This window comes from Vespa velutina, chromosome 8 (genome assembly GCF_912470025.1).
Source record: "Vespa velutina chromosome 8, iVesVel2.1, whole genome shotgun sequence".
Taxonomy (NCBI): domain Eukaryota; kingdom Metazoa; phylum Arthropoda; class Insecta; order Hymenoptera; family Vespidae; genus Vespa; species Vespa velutina.
The window spans coordinates 5,292,447-5,318,898 of record NC_062195.1 but is presented as its reverse complement, the minus strand read 5'-3'; the positions used below and the strand labels follow the sequence as shown (position 1 = coordinate 5,318,898).

Below are 26,452 nucleotides of genomic sequence, written 5' to 3'. Positions count from 1 at the left end.
AGGTTAATTTGATAAAGATATAAAAGTTAATTATAAATCAAATCGGTTGTAAAAAAAAAAAAAAAAAAAAAAAAAAAAAAAAAAAAAAAACAATATAAAAATAATACTGTGATATTTTACGTTCATTTAATTTGCTTAGAAAAGTTAAATGTTGAAATTTATTCGGAAGTTAAATGTTATTTACATCTTCTTATTAAATATATATATTTTTCTGAAATATATTTAATAAAAAAATCCACTTAAGGTTTAAAAATTTAAAGCTGTTCATCAAAATTCATAGTGACTTCAGTAACAGGTATGGACAATATATGAACTACATGCGTAATAGGCAAATTATTTTCATTTATTGTATCGCTATATAAGTTTGTATAGGTTATGCTTCTATCACATGTAACCTAATAATCAAATTAATGCGTGATAAAAATTTGTATGTGTGGTAAAAATAATATTTAAAAAAAAAAAAAAAAAAAAAAATGCCAGATTATACTTTTCTGAAGATAGAATAATTAAAAAATGTTTGTTAATTGCATAAATTTTATATTTTTTATTTCTATTTAAGCTTATACAAATTGTTTAATCTTAGACGTTTGGAAAAAATGATCTACGATATTTACTCGTTGGAATGTCTAAGTTAACAAAATGATCGTTTTTGTTGATATTAAACATAGTCAAAATTTTTGAGAAAGGTTTATTTTTATGGATAAGTTATTCTCAAAATAATATTATTTTTGGACACGATCTTCTTCATAGAAGCTTTCTTCAAAAATGAAGTTTTTTTCAAAAGTTCGAAAAAGCCATGTTCTCGCTTAAACTTTCATCTTTAAAATAAGATCTTGTTTATCAAAATAGTTCAAGAATTTTGCTTGTATTCATTGTTGGCGTAAACCATTAAAGTAGGGATGATGAACAGCCTTAAGATTATTCCAAATTAATCGTTCGAAACGCCATCTGAAGATAGAAATAATTGCGTCGAAGTTAGTTGTCTATTTTCACATTTTTCATGATCTAATTTTGTAAAGCGCGGTAGTAGCATATGCATATGCACGTGTCGTTATCTCTGGTTATTTATAATACTTTTTATATAAAATTCTCCACGAAGTACAATTTTATAATATTTTTTGTGAAGTTACAAATTTAGTGATATTATTATAAATCAAAATGAGTACAATCTTGGAGAAAATTGCTTCGATCGAAGCAGAGGTATGTAATTCTTTCAATTCGATGTCACATCAAAGAATATATTATAGGCGTAATGAAATAAGTAAAGAAATGTATAAATTTTAATTTAGATGGCACGTACACAAAAGAACAAAGCAACGTCTGGTCATTTAGGCTTATTGAAAGCAAAATTAGCAAAATTGAGACGTGAACTTATAACACCAAAAGGAGGTGGTGGTGGTGGAGAACAAGGATTTGAAGTTGCTAAAACTGGAGATGCTCGGATAGGTTTTGTCGGTGTGTTTTTCAATAATTTTATAAATATTTTCTTAAATATATCAATTCGTTTATGTGATCGTATTATTTCAAGTATTGATAAATCTAATAATAGAAAGGTTTATAAGGACCCACATAATTAACTAATAAATTTAACTTCAAATATATATATATATATAGCATATAGTTTTAGTAAAATTTATTAATTTTAACATAAGAAATTTGTTAATTGCATAGGTTTTCCTTCTGTTGGTAAATCTACATTATTAAGTACACTTGCGGGTGTATACTCTGAAGTTGCAGCATATGAGTTTACAACTTTAACTACTGTTCCTGGTTGTATAAAATATAAGGGAGCAAAAATACAGGTATTATATATGAGGATAAAATTCAAAATATATTATATAAACAAGTGAAATATTTAATTTATAAAATATAAATGTAAATATTATGATAATGTTTTCCTTTTAGTTATTGGATTTACCAGGTATTATTGAAGGTGCTAAAGATGGAAAAGGTCGTGGAAGACAAGTAATAGCTGTAGCTAGAACTTGTAGTTTGATTTTTATTGTTTTGGATGTGCTTAAACCGTTGGGACATAAGCGCTTGATAGAACATGAATTGGAAGGTTTTGGATTACGACTTAACAAGCAACCACCTAATATTACTTTTAGGAAAAAAGAAAAAGGTGGTGTCAACTTGCAAACCACGGTAAAATAAAATTTATATTTTTACATATATGGTAAATGTTATATATATAAAAAAAAAGGTACACAGGAGTGAGTTCACATAATATAATCAAAATATATATACTTACTTACTTATTATTAGTTTTTTCCTTATTATATACTTTATAGCAGAAAGAAATTTTTTGGAAGTAAAATTATTGAAAAACATAACTGATGTTAAGGATATATAGACAATTATTTCTATTTTTATATTTAACAATTAACAATTAATTTGGTATAATCCTTAAGAATATAAAGTCACTGTCAAAAACATTGTTTAACTTACTCTATATATTTATATCTGTAGTGATTGTTAACATTAAATAATAGGGGCAGTGGCTTATTTTTTCTTTTTTTTTTTTTACAGATTTTTTATTGGTTTTACTATAATACGTACTAAAAAATTCCAAATTTAGTATGCTCGTTAATTAGTAAAATGACACGATGTATAACCTAAGCTTTAGTTATGTTATCTTGAGATTATTTATGCGATCACTGTAGTGGAATGAGCCAAGTGTAACCTTTTAACATTATCACAATAAATTTAACATAATTACCAGACAGGCATTTGACAGAAAGACTAAGGCAGTTGCATTGTTTGCCAGTGTGCACAATCAGAACTTGATTTAGAGTCAGTCAAGGCTATACTGGCAGAGTACAGAATTTACAATGGAGATGTAAATCTACGATATAATGCTACATCGGACGATTTGATTGATGTCATTGAAGGGAACCGAGTTTACATACCATGTATTTATTTGTTGAATAAAATCGGTAATTATGAAACATATAATATTTCTATAAATGAATATGTTTGGGTGAGGACCCTGTAAAAAATTGCGTTTTTGTCTTCTCTTCTTCTTTTTATTTTTAGATCAAATAAGTATAGAAGAATTGGATGTTATATATAAAATACCACATTGTGTACCTATTTCTGCTCATCACAAATGGAATTTTGATGATTTGTTGGAGAAGATGTGGGATTATTTACAACTCGTTAGAATGTAAGTCTGAAATAATCAAATAATTAAACAATATTTTTAATAATTTCTTAAAAGCTATTTATATCACTTTGTTCAACAGTTATACCAAACCTAAAGGTCAACTACCAGATTACAATTCTCCTGTAGTATTAAATACAGAAAGAAGAACGGTAGAAGATTTTTGCAATAAACTTCATAGATCAATAGCAAAGGAATTCAAATAGTAAGTACCTATTAAATATATCTATATATATATATATATACCCACTGGTTTTAAAGGATTAATAAAAGTTAATTATTAATATCTTAGTGCGTTAGTATGGGGGTCATCGGTAAAACATCAGCCACAGAAAGTGGGAAAGGATCATGTCTTGTGCGACGAGGATGTTGTACAAATAGTAAAAAAAGTGTGATTTTATTTTGTGGTATATATATATGTGAGTAAATATTGAAAAATAATATTGATTGAAAACAAAAAGAGGACAAGCGATTTGCGTATTATACTTAACAGCTTAATAGTATAATACTCTTTTTAAATTTAATTTCACTTTACAAATAAAGTTGTAAAATTAGGATGTGGTATTAGATTATATCTTTCAAACTAAAAGGATAAACAGAAATATGTACATATAGATACATATATCTTTCATAATGACAGATGTATAAGTTGATGTAGTAATATCAAACAGGATTAAAAAAAAAGAAAAAGAAAAAAAAAAAAAAGAAAAAAAAGAAAAAGAAAAAAAAAGGAAGAAAGAAAAAGAAGTAGTACGATTAATGAAAATCGTAATATTGGGACAATACTATCAAAAAATTTATAATGGTATTATAAAATTTGTTAGAATGAAAAAAAAGTAATTCTTATATGCGTGAGATATAGGAAAATAACTACCATTTTCTAACGTAACATAATTATTTTTTTCAAGTAATAAATGCTGATACTCATAGTGATACTGCAAAATCTGCAAAATCTAAATTATAATACGAAATATTACTCACATTGATATGGTAAGATCATTGCATTACATCAATAATTATCGTGAGTTAATATAAAGACTGCATTTAAAATCAGTTTTAAATTATATTTTTATCTTACATTTATAAAATTGTGGTGAAATAAACAGTGACATTTCATGCTTGTAAATGTTATACAGCAATGATAAAGATCTTATACTGAAATGTATGTACGAATGTGTATAATTTCTTTTTTTTTCTTTTTTTTTTTCTTTTTTTTTTCTTTTCTTTTCTTTTCTTTTTTCTTTTCTTTTCTTTTCTATTTTTCTTTAATGTAGACATAGCCCTGTGCACGTGATAATAAATTCTACATTCAACGGCGCTGGAAAATCTTTTCATAACAAATTCAATCCACTGACATGTTCGTGTTTACTTGCATCTTAGATAAAGGTTATTATAAGGTTCTCATGCATCGCCTATGAGAATTAATGGTGTGTGAATTTGTGAATTAACGATGCCTGTCGTGTTCAGTGCTTATAGTCGGAAATCGCAGAGACAGAGTGTACGCCTCATATTTATAAAGATTTTAAAATGTATTCTTTTCGTTGTTGATCCAATAATTTTTCTAAATGTCCGCATTTAGCATTGACTCCTTCGAGTTCCTTAGAAAGATTTTTTATAGTTAAAACTTTTTGAGTTATTATCAATTTAACCCTGGAAAAACATTTTTCATTATAAATAAACGTAATTTCGAATAAGTAAAATCGAAAGAAATATATACGAGTATGTACGAGGTGTATCGTTATTGCTTGAACAATTTATGATATATCGATTTCTTTATGTTCATTCTTGCGACTAACTTTAATATACCTGCTGTACAATTGTGACATTAACATTTCTTTGTTGGCATTGTTTTGCGTTAATTCTTGAAACAACGAAGCAATTTTGTCCTCTAAAACTCTTTTTTCTCCTTCAATTTCTCGTCGAGCGATTCCTTTCGCATTGTCCCTTTCGGCTGTTAAAGTTTCTATCAACTAAAAATAATACTTCTTTTTATATATTCCGTTTTATCGTTATAATGCATTCTTGCAAAAGTCGTTATAATAGTTGAAAAGATGATGTGCTTAGAAATTTACCACATTTTTATTGCTCAAATTATTTACGCATTCTTCGAGTTTATTTTTCATCGTTTTTAATCTATTTTCTGTTTGTGCAAGTTTATTTTCCATCGATATTAATGCTTGTTTGTGGATCTTCTCATTATCAGTTGCAATGTGCAATTCCATTTCGTATTTCTCTTTCACAGACCTTAAACAGATTAGAATATATCGCCTTTCCACGTTCATGATGGAATACAATACAGGTGTTTATTAGTCGATCGTACAATTTTATTGTATTATTATCATTATTAATTATTTCACTCGGGGAAGGTTATAGATACATACTTTTACTGTATCTTTTTATTTTTTTTTTTTTTTTATTTTTATTAGAACCGAACATGTATTCGCATTTTGCATACCGATACCGATAGCGACGCTTTGATATCACCATTTTTGCTCACGTTCAGAAATATCCGTGTGCTTGGATTTACATTTTCCGGTCATCGATCGGTATCCGTAAGACAAATGTGAATATACATATGGAATTGGATATCCTATGTTAACGTATTCAATATCGACTCAGTCATAATCATTGTATATGTATGCTTATACGATGTATATTCTCTTTAAAGTTACGACCTTCGTGTACCTTAATTTACTTTCATAGCTTTGCTGAACTACCGTTTTCATATCTCGAGCTTCCTTCTCAAGACGACCGATAGCGAGCTCGATTTGTCTATCACGTTCTCTCTGACTTTCCTCTCTTATTTTATTTTCCGATTTTTCTAGTTTTATTATTTGTTGTTTCTTGTAATTCTCTAACCATTCCGTCCATTCCATTTGCAGGCTCTCCCGAAGAGCCTCCTTTTCAGCTTGGTGTTTTAGCTTCTCATCCTCTAATTCTTTCTATAATTACGTGATCGCTTAATGTAGTATCGCGTATTGTATATAATAAATTACAACATATTATAATGCTTTTTATCTCAAAAAACATTAACCTGTAACCGGGTGTACGTTTGTCGTATAATCGTATCTTTCTCCATGTCGCGTTTAGCTAGTTCCTCATCGAACCTGTTCCTTTCGCGTTCTAAATCCTCCGCGAATTTAATTCTTTCCGTACGAAACTGTTCCTCCTGTTCCTCTAGCTTCTCCTTATACCTGACAACATTCACGCCCGTCATATTACGAATTTATTTATTAATTGACTAGTACGACGTGTTTTTAGTTAGCTACCTGGTCCATAGGATATTCTTTTCGCTCGCTAATACTTTTTCGTGACTAGCTGTAAGTTCTAAACGTAATTGTTCTAGCTGCTGGTTCGAGCGACGTATTATGCGTAGCTCTGAATCTTGAAGTTCCTTTATGTGAGTGCTTCGTATCTCCTGAATCTCCAGCTGATGTTGTTCGACCATGCTTCGTAATTCGGGTTCTAATCCCTTCACCGTCATTTCCTACGGGAACGTTATCCATCGTTATATATACACTTACATATCTACGTAGATATCGTTAACAACGATACGACAATTTCAATTCGATAAATTTGCTCGGGCCATCATCGTAAGATAATTATACGTAAGAAAATAATCGATCGGTTTCGCTATCATCGACGAACCTTTATTTTCGATGTTCTTGCCTCTAACCATCGCTCTCGTCTTATCTTTTCGGAGGCCGCGAAATGTTCCTTTGCTCGTTGCAATTCGACGAGATGCCTATCCGTACAAACTTTCATATCCTTTTCCGCCTTCGATTCGATTTCCTTGATTCTTTGTGCCAACGAATTACATTTATCGGTTAAATCTGTCTTCTCCGAAATGAGCTTTTCCATAAACTTTTGATGTCTCTTCACGATCGTTTGATATTTTTTTTCTTGCGTCTCGAGCCTCGAAACGTGTTTTTTATTTTCTACGTTTAATTTCTCGCAGGCTGCTTCTCTTTCATTTTTTAATTCGTTCTTCAATAATTTAATCGTTGCCTCCTTCTCCTCCAATTGTAACTGCGCCGTACTTAAGTCGTCTTTGAACGCGTTTGAGAAATAATTTCTTAAAGGATCACACCTACGTGTATGTATATACCAATTTAGAAAGTTGAATGATACGACTTGAAAGAAATGTTAAAGGGGTTATTTATATGAAATTTTATCTTACTTATTATGATCTAAATAAGAAGAAAACTTGTCCTTTATAAATATATCTTGAATGATCGCACTCGTAACTGGTTCCGTTCGATTTGCGTGTACTTCGTTCGGATAATCTACGAACGCGATTTGTGTTTGTTGAAAAATGATAATTATAAAATGTATACAACGAAGGTACAAACATTGAAACGTACAATCTCGTCGCACTTAGAATTTTGACTTGATTCTGCTACGTTTCGTGATAGAAGCATATATAAGGTAATACAAAATTTTTACCGATATAGATCACATGTATGAATTGTTTTTTTTTTTTTGTTCTTTTTTTTTGTTTTTTTGATTTTTAAAAACTAATACTCCCGGTGGAAAGTTGTCGGTAAAAAAAGTAATTTCTTTCTTTTTTTTTCCCTAATTCTTGTTATACCGTCTTCGAGCGTCGCTAAAAACGACATTATATCTTCGTAGGTCGCTCCGATTGATCCACATTTATCTTTGCAATGATCTTTCTCCGGCTCGAGCTGCAAATACGTATTACAAACGATTTAGCTTCTCCTAAATGATATCTAATATCGATCAAATATTCACTATCGAAAAACCGGACACACTTGATTACTATATCTCATATTTAAGGATGGTACTTCACCGCGATTGTCGGTGATCGAAGCTGCGTCGAAGTGCCTCGATCCAGGAACGTCCTCGATAATATTTCCCTCCAGGTCATTTATCATTTTGCATAATTGCTCGAACGAGCTGTTATTCGGTTCTATTAGATTCTGATTACAGTCGCTAATTTCCAGACTTCGCATTTTCATTTTAACGTCGTTCACACATTTGTCCGTCTCCGATACGGTTGTCTCCGCGTTGTCGACGAAATCGCTCGACTCTATGGGATGATACGAATCGTCGAGATCGTTCCGTTCCTCAAAGATAACACCAGTGGCCATTTCCTTTGGATTCATCCTACCCGGAGGATACTTCTTTATCGGTGGCTTACTGCTCAGCTTCGGATGATTTATGTTTATCACCGCACTTGAGAAAGTATAACATTACACGTTTTCTTTATTATTAGTGTTATTGTTATTATTAATATTATTATTATTATTTATTATTATTTATTATTATTATTATCTATTATTATTATTATTATTATTATTATTATTATTATTATTATTTTTATTTATTTATTTATTTATTTTTTTTTTTTGGTTTTTTTTTATCTTTCTTACTCGTACATATTACATTCACGCGCGTTCGTACACTTTCACAAGATCGTAATTCTTTACGTTACCTCATCCTTTTTTTATTCTTGTTTTTTCCCTTGTCCTTTTGTTAATTCGGTTTTTCTCTCTCTCTTTCTCTCTCCCTCTCTCTTTCTCTCTCTTTCTTGTTTTATTTTCCTCGTGAACAAAGTCCTCAAAGTGACCTTACCTCGATTAATGTCTGCCTAGCAGTCCTCTATCTACTAAGCTACGCACGTGTTTGATCGTTTTTATACGACGTCGAAAAGTGTCCTTTTAACTCTTATTTACTACCACTTTCACGGTCGTTGGGGGTAATACCAAGGCAACGGCTATAAAAACATTACGTACTCGATGGTATATACTGCGTATGCAGAACGGCAATGTATGTATTTTTGTAGGTATGTTATTTGACTAGGTATGGTGTTAATGGCGTGACGCATCCGTTATTTCCCGACGACAATAATAACGTTATCGAATGTATCTCATTGACTTATATTATTAATATTAAAGATGGCATAGAAAAATGATAATATCATCAAATTAGAAATGTTTAATAATAACTATCCAAACTAATTCTCTCTACGGTGTGTACGCATGAAATGAGTGAAAACTGACACAACACTTCGTCTTTTTGAGTAAATCGTTTTACTAATGTTTATTAATAAACATTTCATATAGATTAATGTTAATTTATTATAATTGTAATATCGGTCGTATTCTTCGCCCGTCGTGCCGCTCTTAAGACCCTTGGCTCTCGGTCGCTCGTGTCGTTCTTTTTTCCCTTCCTCTTTTTTCTCCTTTCTCATTTCCCTCTCTCTCTCTCTCTCTCTCTCTCTCTCTCTCTCTCTTTTTTCTCTCTCCCTCTCTCTCTCTCTCTCTCTCTCTCTCGTCTTTTTTTTGCGTGTGCTTGTTTCTTTGTTCTTGTTCGTTAATTCATAGTTTATCGTTATTTACACTATTCAGTATAAAATGCGAGTTCAAGATTAAATCACACCACTATGTTTTGGACACTATCTGTCATCGATTAATAATTATCAATGCTTGTACTCAGGAAAATGCGAAGGGGGCAGTAGGGCAGTATTTTCGTTATCACTAGTGTTGTTGGTATTTAATTCTTTAGGGGAACCATTATTTATGTTACAATCTAGACTAAAGTTATCGTCTAGTGGGCATTTGTTAATATTAGGCAAATGATTAACATCGATTCCACGAACGTCAGGGAGCTTTTTCGCTTGGGATTGAGCGTTTCTCGTCATCTCGTCGTTCGCGAGGACGCTGCTGCTGCTGCTGCTGTCGTTGAAGGGTGGGGATGGATAATAACCGCGCTGCTTAATTGGCAGTTGTTCCACGGGCAGTTGATGCTGTTGCTGTTGCTGCTGCTGCTGCTGCTGCTGTTGCTGCTGCTGTTGTGGCTGCTGCGATTGTAACTGCTGCTGTTGTTGATGCTGTGATTGTAACTGTTGTTGTTGTTGCTGCTGATGCTGCTGCTGCTGCTGCTGTTGGTGGTGGTGGTGGTGGTGGTGCTGCTGCTGCTGCTGCTGCTGCAACTGCAACTGCTTGGCTGCCGTGGCTGGCGCGGAAGGTGGTGGTGGCTGTTGTGGTGGTCGGTGCTGTACCCCCTCCTCACTCGTCCACCGGGCTAATTGTTGTTGAGCTTGAATAAACGTATCACTAGAAAATAACAAGATTACACGAGCCCATTGGATCTATTCCTCGACCACTAATGCTGCATGCGAATGCCGTGTTTTTCAACGGTCTTCATTCGGCGACACGCGACAGCTTAAGATCCTCTCGGAACTTGGACGGTAGGCTTTGAAAGATGTATGGTACGTGATCGATCGATCGTCATTGTGCGCCTAATCTTCGTACAAAAGCGTATACTCCGGGTACATGCTGATTATCGTTAGATAAGACAAGCAATTGTTTAATGCATACGATGTTTCAAATTTTATCTATCGTTCGAGGATTCGAGGACGATCTTTTTTTCAATTCTTTTTTACTCTACTCATAAGAGAATGAAAGCAAATTATTATTTCGAAGAAAAAAAAAAAAATAAAAAAAAAAAGTAAAGAGACCAATATCGTATTTATCACGGTACTGCGGTGCAGCAGCGAACATTGAAAGCATCGATAGCCATTTGATGCCGAAAGCTTTGCGACTACTTTTTTATTACCACGTACACATAGATTTTTTTATTGGCAATGAAGGAAAATGTTCAGATAAGGATGAGTGCGAGCCATAATCAATGTCCTACATTTTTTAAATATATATATATATATATATATATATATATATATATATATATATATATATATATGTATATATATATAAAGAAAGAGAGAGAAAGAGAGAGAGAGAGAGAGAGAGAGAGAGAGAGAGAGAGAGAAAGAGAGAAATAGAGAGATTAGAAAGAATTGCGGCTACGATAAATGTCAAATATAAAAGACGACGTAGCGATATGTGTTTTTTTTTTACTTTCGCTTATTTATTTAATCCTTTTTTATTTCTTTTTCCCTTTTAATTTTATTTTTTTGTTCTTTTTTTTTTTTTCTTTTTCTCTTTTCACCGCGAGCCATAATTTTTTATTCGGAACATTTCAATCTATCTAACATATTTTCAATAGATGCGAATCATTTGTAGTGCCCACTTTTATAATAGCCATGCCAACGCGTCGATAAAATAGCTGCGCAAATGTTAATTCAGTTCATATTATTCTCTACACATTCACAGCGGATCACAGAAGCAACTGAAATATATAGAGTATATAGCATGCGAAAGTTGGTGTGTTAGTCTGACACTTTAGTTCCTGCTTCAATTCTCTCTCGCTTCGTATGAAAAATTAACGGAAAGTTGTTGTCGGAAAGCTGCTAATTAATTTTTGACGAACGAATTACCCCCGTTTGTACATTCAAAGCTACATAGTTTGGAGAATGCATAAACTCGCAGTATCTGTTGTAAAGTTTTTTTTTTCTTTTTTTTTTTTTTTTTTTTTTTTCTTTTTCTTTTTCTTTTTTTCTCCCACCGGGCAAGGACTATGCCGAGTCTATTTATACTTCGATTTTTGGATATATGATCCTTGCTATTTCGATTATCGTTCATTTCGCGATCATGGACATCGTTATATTATTGTAGTTTTCAATGAATCGGGTGGCTCGCAAGGAGCAATGTCAAAATGTTTTCAGGAATTCTACGTGTAAGACCAACATTTTTATTTATTATCAATGGGTATTTATATGGGTCATTGAAATTCGATTTTCAATAGATGTGTGTTATTTATTTTTTTTTTTTCTCTGTTTTCTTTTATCCTTATATTTAATTGCATTTACGCGTTCACAATGTTCGCGTGGTGTAGCCGGGAAGAACAATCATTCATATGGCTTTTATTGTAGACACATATTCAATTTTGCGATAGATTTAGAAAGGGATATTTGTATATTTTTCTTAATAATCGTTTGTCCATGCACCGATCCTTATCTGAATGCACGTTAAAACATGATATTTGGAATTAGGACTCACGATAACTATCGTACGATAGGAATTTTTATGGGAATTACGATGAAGGGGTTCACAGAGAGATATAAGATATACATGTATATATATGTATATATATATATATATATACATATATTTATACATATATATACATATATAGAGAAAGAAAAACAGACAGAGAGATAAAGAGAGAGAGAGAGAAAGAGAGAGAGAGAGAGAGAGAGAGAGAGAGAGAGAGGGGGAGAGAGAGAGATATCTTTCCAACTGAACACGTCGAGGTTTCCAATGATCGTTTAAACTACTCTGCGAATATTTCATTAAAAAAAGAAAGCCCGTTTTGTTGTTTTTTTTTTTTTTTTTTCGTACTGTAAGTGTCTGCGATACCTTTCACTATCGGGCGTTTCACCCCTAGTATTCGAGCCTCTGTCGGGATCGGCAGTTTCATAGATACCCTCCTCCTCGTGCATTTGATGAGTGTGTTGACGAGTGTGCTGATGAGTACCGTAAGGACTTCGAGACGATGGCTGACGATATCTACCGTAGACGAGTCTAGGGTCATCGTCTCGGCCGCGGCTACACCTTCTGCTTCTACGCAGGAAATCCAATAAGTAATCTTCATAATGTGTGAACTATACCACGTTCTTACCTAACCGTCATAACATATCGCGTTTGTTTCGTTCAAACGAAAGTAGAGATTTGTTTTGGGCGAAACGGGGATAGGGCGGGAAATCGCGAGATTCTTTTTCTTTTTGTCTTTTTTTTTCTTTTTTTTTTTTTTTTTTAAAGGTATAAACAGACTCTGCATATTTGACGTTTTCTTTCGCGACGCAAAATAAAGCCGATTATACTTTATTCTCGGGATTACGTTTGGTTATTCATGTTGCCTAAAAATGTATTAAGCATAGTAAGATAGAAGAAGGAAAAAAAACGGGCAAGAACGTACGAAGCGGTGACGTAAGTGAATTATGCCAGCGTGTGGTGGGTCGTTATTCGTGTAAACAAAATTAAATTGAACGTGATTCGTCATTAATTGCTCCGATGATTATTTTCAATAAAGAGATCTTTTTCTTTTCTTTTTCTTTTTTTCTTTCTTTTTTTTTTCTCGATCGAATCACAAGACGGACACGGTTCTAGCGATCAATTTATTTCGCGAATATATTTCTGACGTAAAATTAATAAAAGAAGTCTCTAACTCCCACACATGTGCAGTCACTAACATTAAAGTTTGGCCAAGTAAGCTGAAAGAATTTGAAAGACACCAAAATATTTGAGAAGATTAACAGGCTCTCGCAAAAGTACAACGCGTCTAACGATATCTATCTCGGATGTCGTCTCATGGAAACCCGGAAATGGCTACGTTCGAGAACGAAGATGGTTAAAGTTTAAAATAAATCTTTCAAAAATAAATCTTTCCTTTTTCGCAAATCTTTAAAGATCTGCAGTTCTTTCAAATCCTTCATTAACTTTAACCATTCTCGTCTCTTTATATTGTACACAAAATATCCCATACGAAGAGAAAGTTCTGTATAGTACTGCGATTCCATTTAGCATTCAAAGACTATAAAGATAAATAAAAAGGAAGAAACAAAAAAAAAAAAAATACGATGGAAAAATAATTAGTGTGATGCGATTAGAATTTCTCGAACGTTAAAGATTATTATTTTGGGGAAAAAAATGAGGGAATATATTCGCGGAAAAGGTAGCAAAACGATAAATTGCTATATATATATATATATATATATATATATATATATATATATATATTTCGATTCAATGAAAAAAGAAATAGGAACTACCTTTTCAGAGAAATTCCCACGCGATTGATCGTTTCTGAGTTAGAAGCAATATTATGATCATCACACGTAGAGAAAAAGAGATACGAAAGAAGCAAAAATATATATATATATATATAATTATAGATGTGTGTGTATATGTGTATGTATATATATATATATATATATATATCACGTAAGATGAGTTAAAGCGTTGGCGGCAAAGCGCGCGCGAAAATCGCGCGAGCCCTTACCCTTGAGAGGATTCGCTACAGACAGAGGAGTCGAGTCTGTAATGACGATCCCCTTCGCTCTCAGACATTCTAATCTCTTCAGAGCCGCTCGGACTCATGTGCCGAACCGAATGACGTTCCAGCTGCTTGATGATATCCTCGAGAGTGCGTATGCGTATCGTACCACAAGGTTGTAATCCTACGTCCACATCGTCGTCATCCTGATTATCCATGTTGTCCATGTGATCGTGTTCGTCTGTATCCTTGCAATAAGAATCGGGATAACCGCATTCTGCTAATGATTTGCGAATTGCCTCGTTGTCAAGAAGATTACCACTTCCTGATGGTGTTTCTGATGGATCGCGACGGATACCAGCGTTTCTCAATACCTCGATTATATTTTCGTGATAGCCGTTCAATTGATTCAACGTACGTTCAACTTCGGATATGCCGCCTCTACCTATTGGCAAACAAACGAACAAGAGGCAAAAAGTTTAGCGTACGACAAGATAAAGATATTTATGAGGCTATCGAGTTGTTCATGAAGAGTCGATGTGAGTAATTCGATAAACGGCATTGTATGTTTCGAACTTAAACGCGATCGATTTTGTGCCCGTTTTCATCGGTTTCTTTTCTTTTCTTCTCCCCCCTCCCCGCCCCTCCCCACTCCCGCCACCCCCCATGCACCCTAACTTTTCTTAACTTTTTCATTTCCTCTTTATTTCCACGAGTAATTATTTAATAAAGTTGATGTAAGACGTTTAGACTTTAAATTTATACAGTTCATTCATTCATTCGTTCCTAATGAAAGAATATAAAATCGATGAACTCTTTTTCATAAATTCAATAATAATAATAAAAAAAGAAATATCTCGATTTTTAATACTTAATCAGCATCAAAGACTTATGTGTACACGTCGAGATAAATTGAACGTTGATTAATGTAGTTATGTAATATCTTCCTCCTCTCTATCGATTTGTTTACTCGATTTTTTATATTTTTCCTTTATTATTATACCTTATTATTGTATTAAATATGGATATATATATGTATATATATGTATATTGTTTCTTTGTTGTCTTTAATAATTAAACGTTATACGTCGAGAACATACGTCACAGAGCACAAACTCGTTTACGTTATGTTCGAACATGTTTCCCGTTCGAAATTCTCACGTCAGCCCTTCATGTTAAGCGTGAGTCATCTGCCCACGTTGTTTTTACAACTATCAGGCATTACAATACCATAACCACTGTGTTTCTTTAAAATTCCCTTCTCAGGCAACTTTGTCAGATTGTTTGGTGAGACATCAATGAAAGAGACAACCTCCTCTCCTCCCGTACCTCCGTCTTCCTCGTCGCGCCTCTTCATCTGCGGTTTGTGGTCCCTGAAAATATTTGAACATAATACATCAGGATATGCGTTGAGGGTTCCTTCAGGCGATGAAATCGATTTGATATATGTACGTAGAGAAATAAAGATAGAGATAGAAAGAGCTTAACGAATTAACGAAGCTTATCGTCAACTTAACACCCAGGGGCATTCGCAAATGGGTCGTGAATTGGTCGACGAATACTTTCTGCTGACGATAAGAAGGAGAAGAACTTTATGAAGCTAGCCGTATAGTCAGCAAAACGTGCGTGTGTCTATATCATCATCGATTCGCGACCGACTAGCACACTTACGTTTTGGCTTTCAGATAGCAGCAGCTGTTGCGGACGTTCTTGTTAGATATAACGCGAGAACCTATTTTGAACCCATTAGAATTTTCGAATGACCTTCTGATGTTAAGCCAGGTTAGAAATTTGATGGACTTTGATCGTTGTACCGTTTGATCATGGCAATGTGTATTTCCGATAATGCGTGCATTCTAACAGGTTCCATGAACTGTTTGCGTATCAAGACGTCATGGTATCTCGATATCAATGTCAAACATTAACGTGACTTATGTGGTTTACGTATGCATGTATGTATATGTCTCGAATTTTCTTTCTATATAATATATAGAAAGAAAACTAATGATTAAGATAAATTAATGATTACGCGATTAGAGTGTGTGCGTATTTATTAATAATATAATAGAAATAGAAATATTTATTAATAGTATAATAGATGATAAAAATTTGTAAGATTGGTCAGACAAAATTAATATGCTTCGATACGTTTTACATATAATATATGTCATGCTGATTTTCATGAACTACATATAGTAAGATCGAATCTTTGCATAATGATTGTTGTATGAACCGCTAATGGAAACGAAATATGGGACTCGTAGCTCTGCATTCGTTTGTAACGATCCATGCAAATTGAACATATAGATGCTAGATTGATGATAGATTGGACCAGATGAAAGGTGATTCTAAGCATGCAATGCGACAAGTATGTATCAATGTTCTACTGTAATGTAGTTTGCTTTTGCCGTTATATCTATACGCGCGCGTATACACGTGTATTTGTGTCCTGTCTGTCTGTTTGTTTGTGCCATCTGTGTCACGGGTCTGTGATATTTGAAGATTGTCTTGTTAGAAATTAACGTAGAAAACGATAGAGAGCTCGGACCAAATGTACCGTCACGTTTTATAATGCCGTAGCGATATATATATATATATATATATATATATATATCGTTTTTAAACAAATACTTTTCTACGATATATTCACGTTAAACATTTAAAGTTTTAAGAACGATAAAAGTTATGTTATATCGTCTTGTAGGCGATGCATACAATAATATTTATGTATCTTACGGGGGTTTGATCGCTTTTGTTTAATCAACCGATGAAAAATTGATTAAAGTTTTTCTATCGTATCGGAACGTATTTTTCCCGTGCAGGTATATTAAAAACGGTGCTTCATTCGACAAACAGACCAGACGATGGTCGATCTATAGAGAACAAGATCAATAGGGGGATGTAACAGTTGCTGTATTAAGTGTATAAATAAACAGAATGAAAAACATTTTGCAATGCCTAGACTGATATGTTCTTTTTTGACAAAATTTAAAAGCGTTCCTTTTCTTCTTTTTTTTTCGAGTTTTTTTTTCTTCTTTTCTTTTCCGTTTTTCTCTTTTTCTTTTTGGTTTCGACAAAGGTTCCCGCTAACGGAGATTAATCGAAATTAATCGCAAAGGAAATTAATAGCAATCTGGTCTGCTTCCGTCGGCACGGTTGTGGAGAAAAAAATGGACAAAATCTTCGTTTCGTGGACAGACTAAAGTGACATGACACGAGCGACGAGACACACGAGACTTACTTGAGTCTTGGCCCGTCTGCAACGGCGACGTTATTCGGGGTCCGAAACAGCACGCGCTGGGGCTCGCTGCGGCTAGAAATATACTAATATAGGGTATGCCGCGCAAATATATCCCCTATTTTTTTTTTTTTTTCTTCTTTTTCTTCTTATATTCCAAATCTTTTCTCTTTCTATTCTTTTTTTTTTTTTTTTTTCTTTTGTTTTAAATCAAACGTGTACATATCGAGGATAATGATGACAAAAACAAAGTGTAGAGAGTTCGTGAGAATCGATTAAATGATTCGTATTCTTTTCTTTTCTTTTCTTTTCTTTTTTTTTTTTTCTTTCTTTTCTTTATTTCTCTTTTTATTTTTCCACCCTCACTTCTCATTTTCAAAGCTCTAATTACACCGTGTTCTACTTTTTCTTTTTTTTTTTTTTTTTTTTTTTTATATATATATATAATTTACTATTACAATGATAAACGTTAAACGATCGAAGCATGTAAGTAAGTATATCGAAGCATGTGGAGTCAACGCCGAGGTATTATCGCGAAAGCATATCTAAAGACTAAGTTGTAAATTGTTAATGGGCTTTGCATATGCACATTTTTTCGTTCCCAGACGTAAAAGGGAGTTTCGAAATGGCTGTCTCCATGATCGGACATTGGATATGAAAAATAAATATGCAAGGGTATAAAAACTCTTTTTTTTTTGCTTTCTTTTTTCCCCCGGCCTTTTATGTTTTTTTTTATCTCTCTCTTTTTTTTTTTATAGTTTCTGTTTTTTTCTTTTTTCTTTTTTTTTTTTTTTTTTTTTTTTTCAATTACTTCTATGTTAAAAGCGGTTTATCAACGTTCGATGGTATGCACTATCGTTTTAAGTGATTTCAATATAGATCTACTGATATATGTATATACGATGACGTGTATAGTGAGAAAGGACGGATGAGAGGGATATCTCTTTGTCGAAATATCAGTTAATGTTAGATCTATTTGTCTTTTTTTATTTTTTCTCTCTCTCTCTCTCTCTCTCTCTCTCTCTCTCTCTCTTTGAGCTCATTCGTCGAATCTACCATACATTACGTTACGTGTGCACGTATGCATAGGTATGCAAATACGAGCGCATTTAACGTCGAGAAGCAGTGATATTATACGATACAAAAAAGAAGTACTTTTTTTTTTTTTCTTTTTTTGTACTCGAAGATACGAAAGAATTGCACGATTCGATCTACGGGTAAGCAACGAAAGGATCGTCGTACCTGTACTGAGGCATTCTTCCATAGTCAAGGATCTTGTCCACGCTATCGAGTGCCGCTTCTTCTAGATGATGGTTGCTCGAAACACTGGTATAGCTTTTCTGTTGTGGCTTCTTCGAATATGGCTGATCATACTTCTGGATGGTGCTCTTTCTTCTGCGACAAATTGATCGATTACAAGAGTGCCGAGAGAGCCGTATGAAGGAACGTATACGAGAAAAAATCTTTAAGAGAAAGCTGCATGCAAGGCTACAAGGAAGGAGATGAATCGTTTTCGCGTTTGTTTGCGTAGTGTCATCGTTTTCTTTTTCTTTTCTTTTTTTTTCTTTTTTTTTTCCTTGAGTTTTCTAATTTTTCTTTTTTGTTCTTTTTTTTTTGTTTTTCTTTCTTTTCTTTTAATATTTTTGTTTTTGCCTTTGCTTTTATTCTTTCATTTCTTTTCATTCTTTTCGAGGCATATGTTAGGAAGGTATCATCATCTATCTACACGTGGCCCACTCGCCAAACATCTTCGAATTTTTGTCTGTAAGATCGATCAAGTTTTATCGCCACAAAGCTCAATGTCGTAGTACGTTTTATGCTTCGGTGGTTTAGAAGATTGATCAAAAAAAATTTTTTTTTTTTCGGGAGGGAAGGTTTTGCGTCAATTAAAATAATCGGACCAATCGATAAAATGGATCTATGGAAATGGCTTATAATGAGAATATGTATTATTTTCGTATACGAGATCAAAGAAGCGAGACAAAGAAAAAAAGAAAAAAAATTAAAGTTTGTACTCAACGTATATACATGTATATATAAATATATAAAACGAAGTTCTGATCTAATTGGAATATAGTTGATATCATCGTTCCTCGTGACATTACACTTTCAACGATCAAAGGTACCTAATCCTATGTAGGTCGAGGAGTTTGGAATCCTACGAGATCTAGAAAACTAAAGTGGTATCGAAAACGAGATTGGAATTTTGTATGACGAGTCTGCTCATCTTGAACGAAGGCGCACATGATGCCGATGATGATCCTTGAAAGTATTTCGTCGGTGAATTGTGCGTGATAATTCATATCTCTCTAAGCTCGGTTTCTAAATTTCGATATATCGACATGAAACGACACGAACTAATTCGGGGCTACTGTAAAAGACTATTAAATATTCACGAGCCTCTCTTACATGCAATAGAACAAAAACAGACAACCAGTTAATTGTTACAAACGCAGTTGGTCTTATTGTCTCGTTTTATGCGATCGCCGTTCACTGCAGTAACCCCATTAACCAAATATCGAAAATCATATGACAATGTAAAGAGATAAAATACATTGAAATTTTATAGTAAAAGCTTTGAAATGATTTTACACTTTGCAAGAGTGTGATTCTTGTTGTTATCATTTCTTTCATTATCCTTTTTTTACGTCTTTCCTTTTTGAAATTGCTTTTGGCGATAGAACTTGGCGAAACGCATCGATGATATTTGATCTGACGACAAAATATCGATATATTTTATTTAATATTAAATTTGATATACGAAACGATTTCTAACATTCCATTATTTTAAAGAATCACACATCCACGCGGTGTTTACCTATAACCGATACCACGAATGACAAAATAAATGACAAAATTTAATCGAAATATATTCATCATATTCGTTCGATAAATATTTTTGTCTCGGGTACATATGTTTTATTATCGAGAACTATGTACGACAAATCAATTCAAAGGATATCGGTTAATGGCTATTGGTTAGCAAAGCTTTAATTTACTTGCAAAACCGATATACATACGTATATAAATAGAGATATATTATTTCAAGCGAAAAAATTCGCGATATATCGTTGCACAAATAATATTTTTTTTTTGTTTCTTTCTTTCTTTTTTTTTTTATTTTTTTTTCTTCTTTCGCAATCAATATGATCGCAATACGTGCATTATGATCGTTATAATGATCGGAATTCGTTCGAATCGCGAGATAAGAGAATAGTGATAGATATTGATCTTCGTTTTCGATTAAGTATATCGATGATATCTATGTATCAGCTGATCAAAAATGGGAATAAAAAGGTCCTTTAAAAATTACGCTCAAAATTAATTATCTTTCTCGAACATTATAACGACTGTCATTAAATACCGTAAAATGGAAAAGTTATTATTTTCGCGTTGTTCACGATGACTCTTTCTATTGACAATTACGCATTAATGCGGAAATTATTACGCGTTTTTTTTTTCTTTTTTTTTTTTTTTTTCAAATATATGCAGCAACAAACCTATTTACGTATACACATATAATATAAATATTTTTGATAGAGAAATATAGAAAGAAATATATATATATATATATAAAAAGAGAGAAAGAGAGAGAGAGAGAGAGAGAAAGAGAAAATGGGGGCAGGAAGAAAAAGACGTAGAAACAATAAGCAAGATTAGGTAGAAAAAATGATAAATTCTATATCATTCAGTACGTATATATACGCATTAGTGTATGCATGTATATACGTACCATGTAGTATATATATATATATATATATATATATATATATATATATATACGTTAAAAATAAAAAGAGAGGAAAAAAGAGAGAGAAAGAAAGAGAGAGAGAGAGAGAGAGAGAAAGAGAAAGAGAGAGAGAGAGATAAAGAGAGAGGCATACAAAAAAGTTCTACGTGTATGTATCTGCACACTAACCTGAGACAGAGGGAGAAGTTTTTATGTACTACGACTGACCTGTAGCAGAGAGCCATCAGAGCAAATACTATGAAAACACCCCCTACCACCGACATGAGCATACCAACTAAAAATACAGTGTTAGAGCCGTGGTAGTTCTCTGTGACGATTCGTTAATTAAATTATCATTATGGTTTATGGTCGTTTTTATTTCATTTTATTTTATTTTAGTTTATTATTTATTTTATTTTTTATTTGGTTGTATTTTTTTTTTTTTTTTTTTTTTTTTTTTTCCCCATTCATTATCGTCACAGGCACGTCACGTTATGGTTTTCATCGTCATCATCGTCGTCGTATCACGAGGATGATTAAGAGAAGATCGAGAGAAGATACCCATCGTTTACGTAGTGCGGTATGTGGGTGGTTTTTGGTATCCGAGCGTCCCACAGCATGCAGACAGACAGAGATGGCAGTGACAGACAGAAACAGACAAGAAACAGAGAAGCCAATATCAGCACATATACATATACATATACATATTTTTAGATTTTCATTATCTTTTCTTCTTTTTTTCTTAATTGTTTTTTAAATGATCGTTCCTTTTTTTTTGTTCTTTACTTCTTACTTCTTTTTTTTCTTTCCTTTTTTTTTGTCCTTTTTTTTTTTTTTTTTTTTTTAATTACGATACACACCACCGTGAATAATGTTAATACAACATTCTACATTTCGGCTAATGTTCACGATGCGATTGAAAAAATCAGCGGTGTGGACCGTCGAAGAACTTAAAACAAATTTTTTTGGTTCTTTCATTACTTTTTGGTTGTTTTCTATTTTTTTTTTTTTCCTCTTTTATTTAATATTATGTTTAACAGAGCCGCCTACGATCAATAGCGTTGGTGGCTTAGATCTACGTTAAAATAATTTTGTTAATAACGGGTTTCGTTAGACCGCGATATAGGAATTCATTCGAGAGAAAAAAAGATGAAAAGATCGATCGTTTATATTATGATAAATTCGAGAGATATTTAGATAATTAGATAATTAAATAGTATTCGAGTTTTCATTTCCACGCGACATAATGTTCATCGAGGAAATAGCAAACAAATTTTTCCATTCATTTTCTCCCACTTTCGTTCTTTTTTCTTTCGACAAATTATATTCATCGAGATTTCGATTGACTAAAATTCAGCTTCTTTCATGCTTTTATAGGGCATACAAGCAGCTGGCACATTGGCGTTACAATAGTGTTAGTCTAGATATCGCACTCTAAGGGACGGCGAGATCGCATATTTCGATTGATCGAATATTAAGTGAAAAATCATGAATGAGAACGTTAGATTCGTGATTTTCATGAAGGTATTGAAAATCGATGTATCGTGCAAGGAGAGAAAAAGAAGTAGAAGTAGAAGAAGAAGAAAAATAAGAAGTAATAGTAGTAGTAATAGTAGTAGTAGTAATAGTAGTAGTAATATTAGTAATATTAGTAATATTAATAGTAATAGTAGTAGTAATAATAGTAGTAGTAGTATTAGTAATATTAATAGTAGTAGAAGAAGAAGAATTAGAGAGGATGGACTTGCAAAATACGATTAAAGAGAAGAGAGAGAGAGAGAGAGAGAGAGAGAGAGAGAGAGAGAGAGAGAGAGAGAGAGAGAGAGAAAGAGAGAGAGAGAGAGAGAGAGAGAAAGACGATATTCTCGACAAATTTCATTTCGACCTCGAATCTGATCGTCCTATCGCGTCCACCATCCCTCGTTGCGCGACAGCCGTTAGTTTTTTAATAGAAGAAAATATCCTTACTCGTGCAGCATAGTAAATGATTATGATTAATTTAACGCACTATGCCGCGCGCACATATACAGAGCATACCACCGAAGAGACATTAGTTATTTTTTTTTTTTTTTTTTTTTTAAATGACATACATATCAATATCAATATAATTTATATTAATGTATTTTATATTTATGTATATATATGTATGTATATAAGTGAACACCGATTAAATTAGGCTAAGATGAATCAATATTATGAGAGCATAATAATTGACGGCCGCGTGCGATGCCTCCTCATCATCCAGCTAGGCACGAATTACTTGACGACGACAGGCGTTGGATCGAACCCACTCAGCTGAAGCTTGGCTCAGTGGGCTCTCACTTGGAAGTAATTTGCTACTATACCTGTAGCAAACAGCCATTAGTGCAAAAGAAATGAAGACGCCCTTCACCACACCCACCAGGATTAATACCATTGACGTGGTACTAAGATTCTTGTTCTTTCCTCCTGAAACGACCAATTATTTTGTATCCTAAAGGTGTTTGAGCAGATCGCTCTCTTGTTTCGATACGGTAAAAGATCGATCGATTTTGAACCTATATCGGATAGATTCCATCTGTTACGTCGGACAAGAATGCTATCGTATCTTCCGGTATTTCGACTTCATATTATATTAAATACTTTCGACGAGGCCACCCGATATAGTTCTATTATGCATTTCTTCAAACGATAGACGCCTATTCATAAATCTATTCTAAGAGAATTTTTTCTTTTTTTTTTTTTTTCTTTCTTTCTTTTTCTTTTTTTTTTTTTTTTTTTTTTTTTTTCATTTCCTTTTTCTAACTTGAACGAATATAATGCTGTCGGATAATGGATATTGATTAACTATTGTTTACCAAGACTACACGTGACTATTATTACCGATTGACTATACGAATATTAATTATTGATATAATGCAAGATTTTAATTTAGATTTTAATAAATTTTCGATATCAATGATTATTCTCAATCTCGAAGAGAAAATATAATCGACGTGATGTAACTTTTGACAAAGTACTCTCTCTCTCTCTCTCTTTCTCTCTCTCTCTCTCTCTTTCTCTCTCTTTCTCTCTCTCTTTAGTTTTCAACGATATATCATATATTATCATTTAAAATATCTATATTTTCTTTATACACACATTATACATATCCAACAGCGTATACTCGATATTATCATATATCGATTCGTCGATAACTGAAAAACTAGAATTCGTGTAAATTTAATTCTCTTCGATTTTCCTTTTTTTCTTGTTTTTTCTTTTTTCTTTTTTTCCCTTTTTTTTTTTTTTAGCGAATAACACGCTTGATTAGTACAGAGATTACGCGTTTTTATTAAAAAAAAAGAAAAAATTGGGCTCTTTAGACGGTTGAAATTTTTACAAACTTACAATTGCTTGAGATAGATAGATATCGTATTTCAAGAAAACATATCAAGATTAGATACAGAAATAAATTGGAAAATAGATCATTGATAAAAAGATACATTTTGGAAAATGAATTAACTTTTCTCTTTTCTATTTTTCGTTTCTTTTTTCTTCTATGCATGGAAAACCATCAACGATCTATTTCCAGTCGATGATTTCTGAGCGTCCGTACGGTCTTTGAAGGGGTATCTCATCGTAGCAGTGAAAAGAACGGTCTCCTTCTTGATAAGGATCATGGTCGAAGATCTCATTAAAGTTATAGGCAAGGGCATGCACCTGTAATGCGATCGTTTCTTTCTCTCGAAAAGGTTTGCAAGGGTTTAGAAAGAGAAAGAGGAAACGAAAGAGAGGAAAAATTGGGAGGGAATCGGGAAAACGATTCGTGAGTCGAAAGTGGAAAGTGTAATCGAGTAAGCTTATCGCTCCGGTATGTACACGTAGGTATCCATTTATATATATATATATATATACATATACTTATATATTTATATGTATATAATATATATATATATATATATATATATATATATATATATACATAGACACAGATACAAAAAACGCATCGAACTTTATGTGCACAGCTGATGGTATGACCCTAAATAACCAGGCGGTTCTACTACCAGGTATTCGTGCGAGAAAAGGAACGAGTTTTCGTCTTATCGCGAATTAAAGAGATTTCAAAACGATCATAGAATATTCTCCTCGTTATGTGATTTCGAGGTACAGTAGAATGCCGCTTATCGGAAACCGGATTCCTCCGCGTAAAACGCTTTTCTCAAATACGCGATCAGCCTTGAAAGGAGGCTCGGATGGGTAATCGGATATACTTGATTGAATGTAGTTTTATCACTTTATAAAGACCACGTACCATTTGAGAGGAAGTTCTTATTAAAATCTCCCTGAGGGATTTCTCGACTAGCTCGAATGTTATTAGGCGACATAACTTAGGTGTATGGATATTTTTTTAATTTATTTTTTTTCTTCTTCTTCTTCTTCTTTTTTTTTTTTTTTCTTCCTTCCTTTTTCAGAGGAGTCGACGACCAAATGAGAGATCCTCTCTAATTAAAGTATATGTAATAAGTTTATTTTAGAAAGATATAAAGATTTCTATCGTTTTTAAGTTTCGTGTTTGATGTAGGTATAAGCGTATAGAAGGTCAAAGTTGGTTTTGAACGATCGGCAAACGAGAGTATCTTTGATTCATTAACAAAGTACTCATATAGATGTTTTAAATTAATTTCATTTCGTTGAAACTTCAAAGTAAAATGTGTTTCTATAAACGTATATCTACCGTACCACGATCTCATTACATACGCGTATTACGATAAGAATATGAAAATATAGAACGTCTGAGATCAAATTTGTACAAATTATGTTAATCTATATCGATCACATTTTTTTTTCTCTTTTATTTATTCATTTATTATTATTATTATTATTATTATTATTATTATTATTATTATTATGATTATTTTTTTATTTTTTTTTTTTTTTTTTTTTTTTTTTTTTTTTTTTTTTTTTATTATCTTTTAAATTCTACTTCCATACTCTTTATATTTCAGCTTACCCCCTATAAATACCTTTCAATGAGAGATCGAGACATTCGACGATGCAAACTTTATTTCTGTAAATTGACTTAACTTGTCGAATATCGAAAACTTTCATAGTACCATTCAAACGTCTACCTTCTTGGTAAAGTTTAGCGCGTTATTTGAAAAAGTTCGTCGACTGCATCGTGCTCCGGGCTTATAAATATATCTTCGTTAGACGAGTGAAACTTTAATTAGTTACGGGAAAATGATTTGCGGAATATCTCTTACCGTAGGGGGTCTCTTTCTTCCCCATATTAGGAGTTGAGCTACCTTCATCCGATGGTTCGGTTGTTGGAACTGCTGGCACTATAGTTGGAATCTCCTGCTGTATGGAACAGTCCGTTCCACTCCAGCCAGGGTTACAATAGCACTTATTGCTATTTGTGCATACCTGTAGGCGACAG

At 32.9% G+C, this 26,452-nt stretch overlaps 3 protein-coding genes across 22 annotated transcripts in view; 1 reads left to right on the top strand and 2 right to left on the bottom strand.

Moving 5' to 3' along the window:
* Positions 1 to 527: 527 nt before the first annotated feature.
* Positions 528 to 3,910, top strand: LOC124951182 (GTP-binding protein 128up). Of its 2 annotated transcripts, none has more exons than XM_047499073.1 (8): positions 528 to 1,200; positions 1,290 to 1,455; positions 1,672 to 1,802; positions 1,906 to 2,145; positions 2,768 to 2,936; positions 3,037 to 3,166; positions 3,246 to 3,368; positions 3,437 to 3,552. In XM_047499073.1, exons 1-8 carry the CDS (start codon positions 1,159 to 1,161, stop codon positions 3,438 to 3,440), a joined length of 1,005 nt encoding a protein of 334 aa, XP_047355029.1. In that variant the 5' UTR covers positions 528 to 1,158; the 3' UTR covers positions 3,441 to 3,552. The 2 variants fall into 2 exon arrangements, with proteins under 2 accessions (XP_047355029.1, XP_047355028.1); XM_047499072.1 differs by having other exon boundaries at positions 540 to 1,200; positions 3,456 to 3,910.
* On the bottom strand, positions 2,340 to 8,759 carry LOC124951149 (centrosomal protein of 131 kDa). The gene is made up of 11 exons (XM_047498980.1): positions 8,619 to 8,759; positions 7,936 to 8,359; positions 7,682 to 7,848; positions 7,344 to 7,529; positions 6,812 to 7,253; positions 6,433 to 6,650; positions 6,198 to 6,357; positions 5,849 to 6,105; positions 5,236 to 5,407; positions 4,970 to 5,133; positions 2,340 to 4,813 (listed from the first exon to the last, which is right to left on the bottom strand). Exons 1-11 carry the CDS (start codon positions 8,621 to 8,623, stop codon positions 4,675 to 4,677), a joined length of 2,334 nt encoding a protein of 777 aa, XP_047354936.1. The 5' UTR covers positions 8,624 to 8,759; the 3' UTR covers positions 2,340 to 4,674.
* LOC124951178 (disintegrin and metalloproteinase domain-containing protein 11) overlaps positions 8,480 to 26,452 on the bottom strand; it is a 57,855-nt gene continuing 39,882 nt past the window's right edge. For 3 of the 19 annotated variants that reach the window (XM_047499044.1, XM_047499046.1, XM_047499045.1), the window contains 8 exons: positions 26,277 to 26,439; positions 21,241 to 21,379; positions 18,564 to 18,716; positions 17,325 to 17,396; positions 15,314 to 15,456; positions 14,090 to 14,528; positions 12,448 to 12,651; positions 8,480 to 10,242 (listed from right to left, as the gene is read on the bottom strand). In XM_047499044.1, the coding sequence (XP_047355000.1) occupies positions 9,606 to 10,242; positions 12,448 to 12,651; positions 14,090 to 14,528; positions 15,314 to 15,456; positions 17,325 to 17,396; positions 18,564 to 18,716; positions 21,241 to 21,379; positions 26,277 to 26,439 (1,950 nt within the window). In that variant the 3' untranslated portion in view covers positions 8,480 to 9,605. Of the gene's footprint in view, positions 10,243 to 12,447; positions 12,652 to 14,089; positions 14,529 to 15,313; positions 15,457 to 17,324; positions 17,397 to 18,563; positions 18,717 to 21,240; positions 21,380 to 23,396; positions 23,500 to 26,276; positions 26,440 to 26,452 lie in introns of all 19 variants that reach the window. The other 16 variants (XM_047499050.1, XM_047499051.1, XM_047499052.1 and 13 more) reach the window with 14 other exon arrangements.